Below are 12,523 nucleotides of genomic sequence, written 5' to 3'. Positions count from 1 at the left end.
GAATTTCATGGATAGATTTAAAATTTTTATATTAGAATTATAGTTTTTCTTAATTATATGAATTTATCTTATTATTCTCGTTAGTGCTACAAAATTTACATGAAAGAATTTGATTGAAACCCGATTAACTTATAGAAGTATACTGCAGATTGGCGATTGGATGCATTAAATTTCACTAACCAACTAAGATGTCTGGGATTACTTATATATTCTATTTATATTTTTAGACGAAGTAGGATATCCAATGTATCCTTTCGGTCTGAGAATGATATTCCGAATTTCGACACCTTCATAAATTTCTTTTTTCAGTAATCCGAAATGTTAGCTTTATAGTTCAAAATATAGTGTATTTTTATTTTATACTTTGAAATATATAATTAGAAATATGATTTCTTTTAAGAAAGTAAATTTTGTATTTCAAAATGTACAAATTAAAATGTATTTTTCATTTTGTATTTCAGAATGTATGACTTGAAATATTATTTTTATATTTTGAAAAATACAATCAGAATATAAAATTTTATAAAGTTACAAAGTCAAAATTATGGCAAAAAGAATGAGTTTCAGAGCCATATTAAAAAGGAAAATTTATGTTGTACAATCAACTCGTACAGGAAAATTTATATCTACCTATATATTTTATTTTCATCATACTTTTAGAGGATAGATCTCCGCTGGTGAATATTACATAAAATATTTTCTACCTTTCCTTTTGTTTAAAGAACATAGCTAAATGATATGGTTTTTTCTTAATTTTAAAGAAATAAAGTTAAGGAATGATAAAGTTATGTTCATACAAAGGGACAAAATTTATCCATTGGATTGACTCCTACATAAGCTTTGTGCTTGAGTCAACTAAGTTGTAGGCAGATCATATTTCACCTCTCCCAAGTAAAGACCACATGCTGGGGCCATTGGACTTGCGGAAGTAACACTCTTGGCATTCAAAATTCTTTCAACTGCAAAGTGCCCATCATGTGAGATCATTTTTTAGCCCAAACAAATCAATGTGAATATATCAAACGTGACTAGACATGAATGTATGAGTACCGTCCGGAATCGTCAAGTTTCCACTGCCAACAGCCTTGAGAACACCCACAAGTAATCTAACCTGAAATCAATTAGCATCTGTGTTCAGAACAGATTGGATTGAAAATGCAGGATTAAATATAACGCAAAGAAATTGAACTTCTTCCTGGACTCAATTCTAACTTAGATTACTCAACCTGGTGGTAAAGAAAGGAGCGTGCTCGTGCTGTTACCACCAGGCAACGATGTCGTCTTCGTTTGCCAAATCCCACATCTTCACTTGAAGTCGTTAATTTATCAATGCATGGACTTGAACTAGGAGAAATGTCAGTTCCGGAGTTGCTAGGGTAAACACGAAGATTACTACTAACTTTATTATGTCGTTCTCTATCCATTACAGATGGGAAATATGGACTTTCAATTACCTCGGTGACACTGAGTTCATCCAAAGTTCTAATTGGTGATTTTGCCTGTAAGCGAGCAATTCTACGTCACATTTTGTTGATAATACAAAGAAAAACATGAGATGTTTTAGAACAGAAACAAGACATGCTAAAAACACCTTAGAAAGAAGCGTACAGTATATCCCTTAGAATCATATGAATGTAGAAGAGAGTTGAATGGCAAACAAGGTTCCACTTTAAGTTAGACAAATTATTAATTAGAATTTTATGAATTACTGTTCACACATATTAGAGAGAAAAAAACAACCTGACAACCAGCTGCCCTGAAGGAACTAAAATCATGGCATCCAACAAGAACCCTGCATGCTTCCTGCATGGATATCATCAATAACTTGCATAGATGGAAGATTGACAATCTGATAAATATACGGAGCTGTTAACTAACTTGCATAGCTGGAACATTAAGATCTTCACATACATGCCATGCTCGATCTTTCTCAAAGGTTGACAAAGGCTCTGGCCCAGACAGCAAACGATAGAAGTATCTGAATTGTAGTTCCAAATAATGAGCAATTACTTCAAATGATCAAAAACAAGAAAGAATTCTATGGAAACGCACGGAAAAGTAGCTAATGCCAGAAATCTTAGATGAACCTTTTTGCAATATTCTTCACTGTCACTATTACACAAAATTAAAGAACAATTTCAAAAGATCAAGCAGTTCTACTCCATTCATAATCCAACAAATATACTTCATAGACCAAGTAGCTCCTCCATTTATAATCCAACAAATAAAAGCTAAGAATGAAAATCTTGCATCAAATAGAACTGTAGAAAAGCCGGTGACGGTATATAATTGCGGCAATTGATAATCTACGCATGAAAATCAAGATTCTGAAGAACTCACGTGCGCTCTTGTGCTTTAAATCTGGCATGAAAATCAGATGGAACACGTCGAACATCAATGATCGTTAAGTCACTGTCATGCTTCTAAAATAAATGAAATTGCCCAAAAACATGTCAGAAGCCTTTGAGAAACAGTTTAGGTTTTCAAAACTGCAACTCCAACTTTGAGTACAATCAAACACGAAGTTGATAATAAATTTGCTCTTAAGAACATACTCAATAATTCATTAATCTTCATGCAATAGTTTATAAAGCCAAAATTCGATAATAACAAATACTAAGAATCTGCACGGATGAAAAGCTGTCACAAACAGAAAATCTCCTGGGTATGCAATAGCATTAGAAAATTCCAGTGGATAGAAAAAAAAAAGTGAAAAAATAAAATAAAATAACTCCGACATTAGCTGTGGACCTTTGGTGCAAGTTTTTGCCTCAACACGCATCATGCAGACAGTTCAGAATAAGATTGAACTTAAAGCACAAGGTGATGGAAAGTAAATTACAATTCTATCTGCTTTATCCAAGCCAATTACTAAAAAATTGCAAGCACGCATTCTTTGCAGCTATCTTCATAGTTTCTTTCTTCTTCCACGTCATGTAAGAAGATCAAACATTTTTTCAAGACAGAAGAAGCAATGTATTTATTTAAAGGGTAAAATGTGTTTTAAGTCCCTAACAATTTGGTTATAATTGCTTTTAGTCCCTAATTTTAAAATTTGAAATTTTGGTCTATTATTTTTAAATGTGACGGATTTGGTCGGTGTCCCAGTAATTTATTTTGATTTGAGCACAAGAAGAAAATACCTGCAAGAAATGGTTTACAGCCCTTCCAACCACAGCAGGTTCATGAGGTGGTAACTACAAGTTTACAATGACCAGATGAGCAAATATATATTGATTAGTATAAAGTTAGGGTTTATGTAAGATATAGACCACTTCACCGGGCTTTCTTTTGCTGGTCCGTTGAATATCCACATGACAAACATTTGACAAAGCATGAACTCCAGCATCCTGCATTTCCATATCACAGTTAATTGGATTGTATTGTATTGCATTTGAAAATTGTTTGTGAATAGTGAGTGACATGAGAGTGATACTTACAGTTCTACTTGAACAGGAGACAGAGACGGGCTGGCCAACAAACTTAGCAAAAGCTTCCTACAAAACAACAACACATTTGATTTTATAGTAATAATTGATGGAAACAGCGATGCGATGTTGTAATTTGATACCTCGAGAGCTCCAACGACGGTACGGCAAGTGAGCTGCTTCTGAGAACCGGAGAAGCGAGTGCCGATATACTCGATTGCAAACAAATAGCGTTGAATCCCATTTTTAGGGTTTTGATTCATCTCTTCTTCTTCTTCTTCTTCAATGTGACTGGAATGCTCGATTTTTGATAACTTGGACGGTCGATTGTTATCACTGCACTCCAAATCCACTGAATGCTTCAAACTGTGTGTCATTGAAATTTGAAATTTCAATCTCAATGCAACTCAAAGAGGGTTTCTGTTTCTCCTTTCCGCTTCCCACCATACTTGCCAAATAAAATTCGTTCTTAAATACTAATTGAAAATATCATCTTTAATATTTCTCAAATAAAAAATTATTTTATATTATCCCCTTAATTGCACTCAGAGATCAAAAAACAAATATAGAAGAGAGATATATCTGATCCAATTAATGTAAAAATAAGCACGATAAAAAAAACATTACATGGTAAAAATTCTAATGCTAATTTTAAACAAAAGCTATATATCCAATAAATATTAATGTTAGGAGGTAATTAAACGCTTACTCACTTTTTTTTTTCTTCAATCTCAATTTTTAATGACATTTTCTATAAAATAAAAGATACTCGAAGTATCAGAAAGAAAAACAAATAAACACATAGTCATGGTTTGAGTCAAGATGAGTAATAAGTTTCTTGAGAATCCAATCAATCAGGCCGAAGACGAAAAATAGTTTGGTTTAGTTAAATTCACTTTTACTTGTTTTTTTCTTTTACAATTGTTCAAAGAAAAGTTCATCTGCCCAGAAAACAGAGTAGAAAATTAAAGATTACAGAAGTAGAAAGGAAATGGTCCCAGTCTTACCGAGATCCGAAGAAAAGGAGTGAGAGAAGAGAAAACTGCACGGTGAGAAGGTGAGAAGGTGAGAAGGTTCCATGGAAGAGAGAAAATGGCGGGAAGAAGGCGTGGATGATCTAACTCTGAAAACCTCTCCTTCTATTCAAAACATGTGCTTTTATAGTGTTCAAAACAAACTCCTAATATTTACTTTTATATATATATATATATATATATATATATTTAAAGTTTTTTCATAAGACAAACACGCATCTTCAATTATAATAAAATAACGATTTCTTTTTTCAAAATACTTACTAGCCTGTAATATTTATTTTTCTTATGCTTTTAATAAAATACTTCAATTTTCTTAGGTTTATTTAAAATAAGATATTAATTACATTTTACTTAAAAATATAAAAAAGTAATTATTTAAAATTTTAAAATATATATATAAATTCAAGTTGAATGTTTAATACTTTTTATCAATAAAAAAGAAATAAATAACTATATATAAGACATTAAGGGTTCTAATGCGATAACAAAATATCCTATTTACACTGATATTTCATTTTAGCACGTTGTTCTTTAATTAATGACTTATATAATAAAAAAAAGCCTAAATAGTGACGTTGTTCCCTTTAATATACAGCATGTAGATGATTATAAATTATATTCACCTTCCTTATTTATTTTAAATAGCATATCTATTCTCTTTCGTTTTAAATATTTTTTTCGTGTATTATTAATAAAATAATACTCGAACTAGTTATTTTATATATGCACTTTTTACGATATACTTATATTTTATTTTAAAAAATTAAAATTTAAAATGGATTAACTGTACAAATAATTATAATTCTGGATGAATATTTAAATTTTATTTATGCAATGAATGTGATTCTTTTGACCTCTAGAGATAAAGATAAAATAATAAATAGAGAGACAAGCAAATTAATAAACTCAAAAATTACAAGCTTGATATTAATGTTAACTTCTAAAAGGTAAAAACATTTAAGAAAACGTGTCAAACAAAATTAAAATGATTTAAATAAATTAAATGAAGATTTTGTAAGAAAATAAATAAAATCTATCATTTTAATTGATGAGTCAAATTTATTGAACCTATTTTGTTCACAGGTATAAATTCCAATTATTTGGCCCAATAGGTATCATAATATAATGACTATTCTACGTTGCAACATATAAATTTTTTTGTTATTTAATATTTTATAGAATATTAAAATATTAATAAGACATTTGATAGCAAATTATTCATAGATAAACTTTGTTTTTTAATCTACAATTGTTTTACACCTTCCACTCATTTTAAAAAGGTGTTTTTAGAATATAACTTTTCTACATTCCAAATGATTTATTTCAAAAATGAGTAAGAGATATAACAAAACAAAATTGAGAGGTAGGAAAATCACCATCAATTTAACTCACTAATTTAAATATATTTTAACTATTTCTTTTTTTAGTTTCATCATTCCATAAATTCATACCTCAATAGATTCATTTTAAAGATCGTTTGCGAATGGCAAACCAAGTAATATAAAATGTGGTCGTGGTTATCTTGTGAGCAAATCACACAAATCATGGTCATATAATACTAAGAAAGTCTAACTGCATGTCTGTAACTCTAAAATGCCTACTAGCACAAGTAAATATCATCGGCTCTGTTTTCTCCTCTGGCCCTCCACTAATCTTGCTATCTGAATCCTTGTTTTCCAGAGGAATTTAGAGAAAGATTCTTTGTAAGTTTGACCAGACTACCTTGCACGGTAGCACTCGATTGAATCTCTGTTTTCTTCTCTCTTGCCCTGAAAGTATTCTGCATAAAGTAAAAAGGCAAAAAAACGAAAAAGTCAACATATGAACAAAAGAAAGAAAAATGTTTCTACAGCATGCAAGGGAGAATCTAATGACTAACGTAACATAGTAGCATTACAATAGTCCAATTGGGTGTACTTGGGGAAAATCACATATCTTCTATGCTCCAATTGCAGAAATAACAGAGAAGCATTGTGCCGATCCAAAAAAAAAAACTAAGAAGCACTGCAGACGATGGAAATGGAACTTACTTGGTAATTGGCATTACCATATGCTCCCTGTTCTGGCCTTGTATGCATAGTTTTCTTCTCAGAACGAAATAACTTTTCTCGGTTCTCATAAAAGTCAAAATCATCCAAGAGAGATGTCTTAGCCGAATAATTTTTGAAAATATTCAGCATCTCCAGACCTTCCTTCAGTCCAATCTGCAAACCATATAATCACAAATTTAATTATACACCACTTGTAACAAAACATGGAGTCAATAACTTTAACGACATTTATATGACCAAAGTAAATGTGATATATGGACAATTGGACTTTAACAGGTTAAACTATTTTAAATTATCCACAAGAGAAAGAGAGAGAAGAGATCAAATTATTTCAAAAGTAAGGTTAACAGGTTACTTCTTATCTCTCTTTTATCTTCTTTAATGTAATGATAAAAAAAAAAGTTGATCTCAAGAACTATTAGACTGAAACATAAAAAGAGTTACCTCTTGTGTGTCCCTAGTGAAAGTTACAGGCTTGTTCTCATTGTTTGGAAGAATGATATGCACAAACTGGTTGTTGGGAACATCTTTTATTATGTGCCACTTAATTGGGAAGAAACCATTGTACTTGTCAAGTTTCCAAAAGTTCATGTCTTTTTTAAAGTCCACCGGCCCAAGCATCTCAGCCACTCCAACAAACTGTCCGCTAGCATTAACCTGATTTGACAACGAAATACATTCAGGATCAAAGTTATAGTAGCTGATAAAATTGTTGTGAATGACAATTATATTTAAATAATAGATATTCTAGATAAAATTTGGAAGAGAATATATGTTTTGGAGTTTTGATCAGCCAATCTTGAAAAAACATTTATTTTCACACTTATTAGACATAAATATAAAGGAAAACACTAATTGACGTTCATGTTCTTTAAATGAGTTTTTGAATATAATATATCCCCACTGAAGAGAACCAATATAAAATAAAATAGAAGAAAAGATATAACAGTACGTCAATATCTAAAATATGAACGGAAAAATGAAAAACTTGTTTTTGTGTCAAACTTCTGCTGAAGAAAATGAATAGAGTGAGAGACCACAAGTGAACAAAGGTTTGAACTCACTGAGAAGAAAAGGAATACTGGACACTTCGTGTCTGTCTGTCTCAATTTAGCTTCTGAATCAAGGTACGCTGTGTTCAACTTCCTATTTCCGTTTGGAGTACTTGTCCAAACATTATATTTAACACCCTTATGAACGTCGTCTTCATTAAAAGATTTAATCACATAAAATTTAGCAGTTTCGTATTCAGTTTGGAAATCTGACAGGTTATATTGGTCTCTAGATATTGTGGTTTCAAACTCATCATTAACAATAGATGGTGGTAGAAGAAAATAGTTGTAATGACCCCGAGGTCCCCGAGTCATTTCCTTTGACGTTTCAGATTCTCCATTCCTAAATTTGTCATTTGAAACAGGTCGATCATTTAAACTAGATACTCTCCCATTTGGTCTGTTGGTAGAAGAGGTATTTCGAATGTAGTCAGAAGAATTTTGCCTGTAGTTTGTGGGGGGAAACATATGACATCCTGAGGTGTCTGAAGATGAAAGTTTTCCTACGTGCTGCTGATATGTAGTTGGAGAGGTAGCTGCTGTAAAATTAGAATGCACATGAGGAGCCTGCAAAATAAGCATTCACATGCTCAAGGAATTATAGTGAAAATATAAAACAGAGAGGGGAGTTTTTTTACCCATTCCATATTTAGATAAGTATATTAAATGAAAGTAAAACAACAGATGCAAGAGATGACAAACAAGACCGAGGAGAACATTTTCGGTAACAAAGTATCCAAAAAAACTTAAAAGGGTGTTAATGAAGACAATAATAACTTTCGAAGTATTCTTCATCAAAGCAACAACACATCTCAAAAATAAATAAATAAACTAGAAGCAATGATACCTTATGATATAATAAAAAATCTGAAACACCATAATCTTCCAACTGTTACCTTGTTTATAATTTTGATATCTTTTTCTGTATTAGTCACGGGCTTATATATTATGCTGGTTAAACTCTCATTTCTATGTGTAGACTTGAAGTTATTCGGCTTCATTGGACCAGGGGATTTTGGATGAGTTTTTGCAATTACAGAACCCTTGACCGTTTGGCTCTGCACACCAATAGATGTTGGGACTGATGCATAACAAGGCAGAGCTTCTGATTCATTCACACCTGGTAGTTGAAAATTCTCAGTCTATGAGATATAAGATTGATGATCAACCCAATACCCATCCAGACCCACAATAGCCCTGATAACTAAAGGTTCTATCAATAAAAAAACGTTTCATTTACACAGCACAATGTTCATAAATTTAAAGCATTCCAAGTTAGCTCATCAAATATCTGCTATCAAAAAGTATCCAAATGAATAAATGTTTATTTTAATTTCTATATCATAAATCATTACAGCATTAAACCACTGCTTAACAAACAGATTCAGATAGCCTTCTTGTCGTCAATGCTTATATCAAACATAATAACAACTCCATCTAACTTTCATTGATTAGTATGTTTAAGTTTAAATAAGAAAAAATCTCAATTTTAATGTAATGATCCATATAATAAATATCCTAGTGCATTTGCATAGGTTAAGAATCAAATGTTAAAAAGATAAAGTTAAGACTTTATTTAATCCTAGAGAAAGTAAAATATTATTTTCAGTCGTGATCATAATCCTCATTTAGTATTCAGGATTGTTTTGCGTAGTTAATTATAAATATAGAGCAATTTCTAAGACAGATACATCACTATCATTATCAGCAGTATTTTACGTGGACAAGGAACTATTTTATCATCTTTCCTCATAAGTATTAGGTGTAGGATAAACACAAAATATCCCTCTCACTCTTGAGCTGCCTCACCTGCAACGCCAGCATCGTCTCCAGAGGAGGTCACAAATGATGTTGAAACGGATGAGATACAATCTTTTCTAGAAACCTGCAGAAACATATTCATAAAATATAGTGAATATGATGGCATCATGAGACATATAAAGGTCAGAAACAAAACTACAAAAAACTGCGTGTTATTGTTAGTCCCAGTTGGCATTCATGGACAGTTATAAAAGTATATATATTATAAAGTCCACAGTGTGATTTATATATGGTGACCTCGATGCAACAGGCTGACAGCCAATCGAGTAATTGTCCAAAGTTCTCCATAATTGATAAGAACTACATTTTATCACATTCAAGTAACTCTATAAAGGTATGGGTCTGAAACAATTTTTGCTAATACCAAAGGTGGGTGACTGTCTCCTAGAAAGGCAAAAGCACAAAATTCTAGGAAGATTAAGTAGTTATCTGACTCTTGTTATCTTCCATAAATAGAAGTGCCATAAGTTAGAAAGTGAAAACATAGGAAAAATTGTGTGTCAAAGAGAAAGACACTTGTAATCCTATAAAATATAAAGATTAGCAGGCGCGAGACAAACAGACACTTACTTAATGTTTTAAATATAGGACATAAAAATATTTTCGATATGTAAATAACCAACATGACAAAATTCTCAATTGAGAATTAAGATTTTGATAATGTATTCTGTAAAAGCAAGTCTATCGAGCTTTATAGTTTTCCTATTCTCACAAACCTTACAGTAGAATTCTAAGAAACATATATCTTAAATAGTTAAAATAACCAGTTAAATCTTATGGAAACAAATCTCAAAAAAATGTCATAAGTGTTGCTCTATTTATGATATAAGTTGTTTCTTTTTTTTAATTTATTTTTACTTTTTTATGACACTGTCGTTAAGAAAGTGCTTAAAGTTTACTCTAATGCAGAAGACAAGCTATCACTCAAACAATGTGGTTTACTGTTGACATTTCAGTAGAAAAGCTTTGCAGTAGTTGTTTATTAAAGAGAATCAAAAACTAAATTTTGAAAGAAAAGCAGAGTGAGACACACATTAATATTATAGAAAAAGACTTAGAAAGTGGGCATACCACATCTTCATCCTTCCGCTGCTGACTATGACTTGTAGTTCCTTTTATAGTTCTTTTAGGGACGTATTGAACTATATCACATGGTTAAGTATATCATAAATCATAAATAGAACACAAATATCTGAAACATGTCTAAGAGAAAAAAATAAATCAACAACAATTTAAAAGTTATCAAAGTACAAATCTGTTTTATCTCCAGAAGAGAAAATAAGCAAGATCAGTGCTAATTAAGAAGAATTATTATTAATTTAATTTGTAGAGATATGTCCTTTTTAATTAATGATTCTTCCCATTTGACTAAAGTTTTGACCGAGTTACTACTATTCTCAATCTTATTACTTACTATCAAAAGCAGACTATTGTGCGTTCTACAAATTTAGAGTCTATAACATCTTATAAAAGAAAAACCTAAAATGTGGTATTTATTATAGACAACTTAGTTTTGGTAATAGATATATTTTTGTCCTACAATGGATTTCCATAACTCAGTTGTTGAGACTAATACTAAGTGTAGTAAGGGAAAAAAATTAACAGCAGTGACTGCACAATTGTCACCCACTCACTGCAGAAAATCTGATACCCAGTAAAATGAATACAACAGATAATGTGGCAAAAGGTAAACATACTGAAGAAGTGGGATGCCAATGAATAAACTGATTATTACTTGAAGGAATAATAATAATTTAAAAAAAATGTGTAAAGGTAAAATAAAAGAAGGATACGTTTCTGGAATCTCTTGCCACGGTCCATGATGAATAATATATGAATGTTTACGATAATGGCGAGCCTGAATCGGAGGAAGAAACAGAGATGTTAGAGAGAAGACGAAGATGCGTAGCCCAAGATTGATGGAAAATTGAGGAAGAGATGAAGAAAGATGAATTGAATGTGTTGTTAGGTTAGAAGAGAGAAAATTGAAAGGTATAAACCCTAGAAATAGGAGAAAGAAAAGATCGTGTGACAGTACAATTGGTGGCTTTGCAGTTTGCTTTTTTCTATGTTGATATATTCATTCTATGTCTTATTATGTTAAGATCTAATAATTCATAAAATCAGGGGATAACTGCCTCTAATCCACCAATGCTGTTGTTTTCTTTCAGTTCCAACAAATATTCTACTAATTAATGATATAATTGTCATTTATAACAAAAGATATATCTTTTTGATATATAAGATTGTTTTAACTATTTAATAATTTATTCTTAAAAATATTGAATTCAATTTAAAAATAAAAATAATATAATATTAAAAAAAATTCTGATTATATATATATATATATATGATATTGATAATTATTGTTATAGAAAAGTAGGATATTTATATTAAAGAACTTGCTTAAAGATTTATTAAAATCTATTTTTAAATTGACAAATCCCTAAATAATTAATTTTCTCTTTTCTTTAAATTCTAAATATTTTGAAAATCGAAAAATATTTTTAAAAGATCTTAGTCACTTCATAAAAAATATTTCATTTATTGTTGTTGGATTACACTGTATTTCAATTTTAATAAATTGTTATATAAAAAAAACTTAAAATATTGATTTAATAACCAATAAACAGATATTTATAATAGATTTGGAATTGAAGAGAAACCGATATGGTTCAAAGAGAGTGATACTTACAAAGTTATTTTAGTTGAAAAAAAAACTTTTAATTATAAAAAAAACATACTTTAAATATACGATATTTTAATAAATTTTATTTTTAATTTAAAATATAAAAAAAACAGAAATTATTTAAATATTCTTTATCTTAAAACTTAGAATTTATATAAAAGTATTTTCAGTGAACCCCATATATATATTTGTCCTCATTCAATACACTTTTTGAGAAAAGTTTCCATAAAGTCATTTATCCCTAAATTACTCGAGCCTAAACACACTTAACCATAGAGTTGTTATGGGTTAGGCTACCGAAAAACAAATGCATTTTGGTGATATGAGTAGCCAAATCAATTCCTTTTTTAAGTTATCCTTCAATTGTATAGTCTCATACTTATACCGTCTCTAAATCTCTCTCATTCCGGCATCGATTACGCATCGTACAAAGGGGATGTTTAAA

The 12,523-nt window shown here is 30.5% G+C and overlaps 2 protein-coding genes across 4 annotated transcripts; both read right to left on the bottom strand.

Moving 5' to 3' along the window:
* Window positions 1-730: 730 nt before the first annotated feature.
* Window positions 731-4,557, bottom strand: LOC108324839 (uncharacterized). 3 transcript variants are annotated; one of them, XM_052879041.1, is made up of 11 exons: window positions 4,436-4,557; window positions 3,572-3,876; window positions 3,441-3,497; window positions 3,273-3,350; window positions 3,144-3,197; window positions 2,341-2,423; window positions 1,879-1,978; window positions 1,741-1,803; window positions 1,227-1,499; window positions 1,051-1,111; window positions 731-959 (listed from the first exon to the last, which is right to left on the bottom strand). In XM_052879041.1, the coding sequence occupies exons 2-11, from the start codon at window positions 3,803-3,805 to the stop codon at window positions 856-858; spliced, it is 1,107 nt and encodes a 368-aa protein (XP_052735001.1). In that variant the 5' UTR covers window positions 3,806-3,876; window positions 4,436-4,557; the 3' UTR covers window positions 731-855. The 3 variants fall into 3 exon arrangements, with proteins under 3 accessions (XP_052735001.1, XP_052735002.1, XP_017413274.1); XM_052879042.1 differs by having other exon boundaries at window positions 1,912-1,978; XM_017557785.2 differs by having other exon boundaries at window positions 3,281-3,350; window positions 3,572-3,794; window positions 4,436-4,544.
* Window positions 4,558-5,925: 1,368 nt separating this feature from the next.
* On the bottom strand, window positions 5,926-11,455 carry LOC108331534 (YTH domain-containing protein ECT4). The gene is made up of 8 exons (XM_017566269.2): window positions 11,183-11,455; window positions 10,461-10,531; window positions 9,378-9,453; window positions 8,465-8,688; window positions 7,581-8,135; window positions 6,961-7,173; window positions 6,496-6,669; window positions 5,926-6,245 (listed from the first exon to the last, which is right to left on the bottom strand). The coding sequence occupies exons 1-8, from the start codon at window positions 11,208-11,210 to the stop codon at window positions 6,123-6,125; spliced, it is 1,464 nt and encodes a 487-aa protein (XP_017421758.1). The 5' UTR covers window positions 11,211-11,455; the 3' UTR covers window positions 5,926-6,122.
* Between the last annotated feature and the right edge of the window lie 1,068 nt (window positions 11,456-12,523).

The sequence above is a fragment of the Vigna angularis genome, chromosome 6, assembly GCF_016808095.1.
Source record: "Vigna angularis cultivar LongXiaoDou No.4 chromosome 6, ASM1680809v1, whole genome shotgun sequence".
Lineage (NCBI taxonomy): Eukaryota > Viridiplantae > Streptophyta > Magnoliopsida > Fabales > Fabaceae > Vigna > Vigna angularis.
This window is presented reverse-complemented; position numbering and strand designations above follow the sequence as displayed.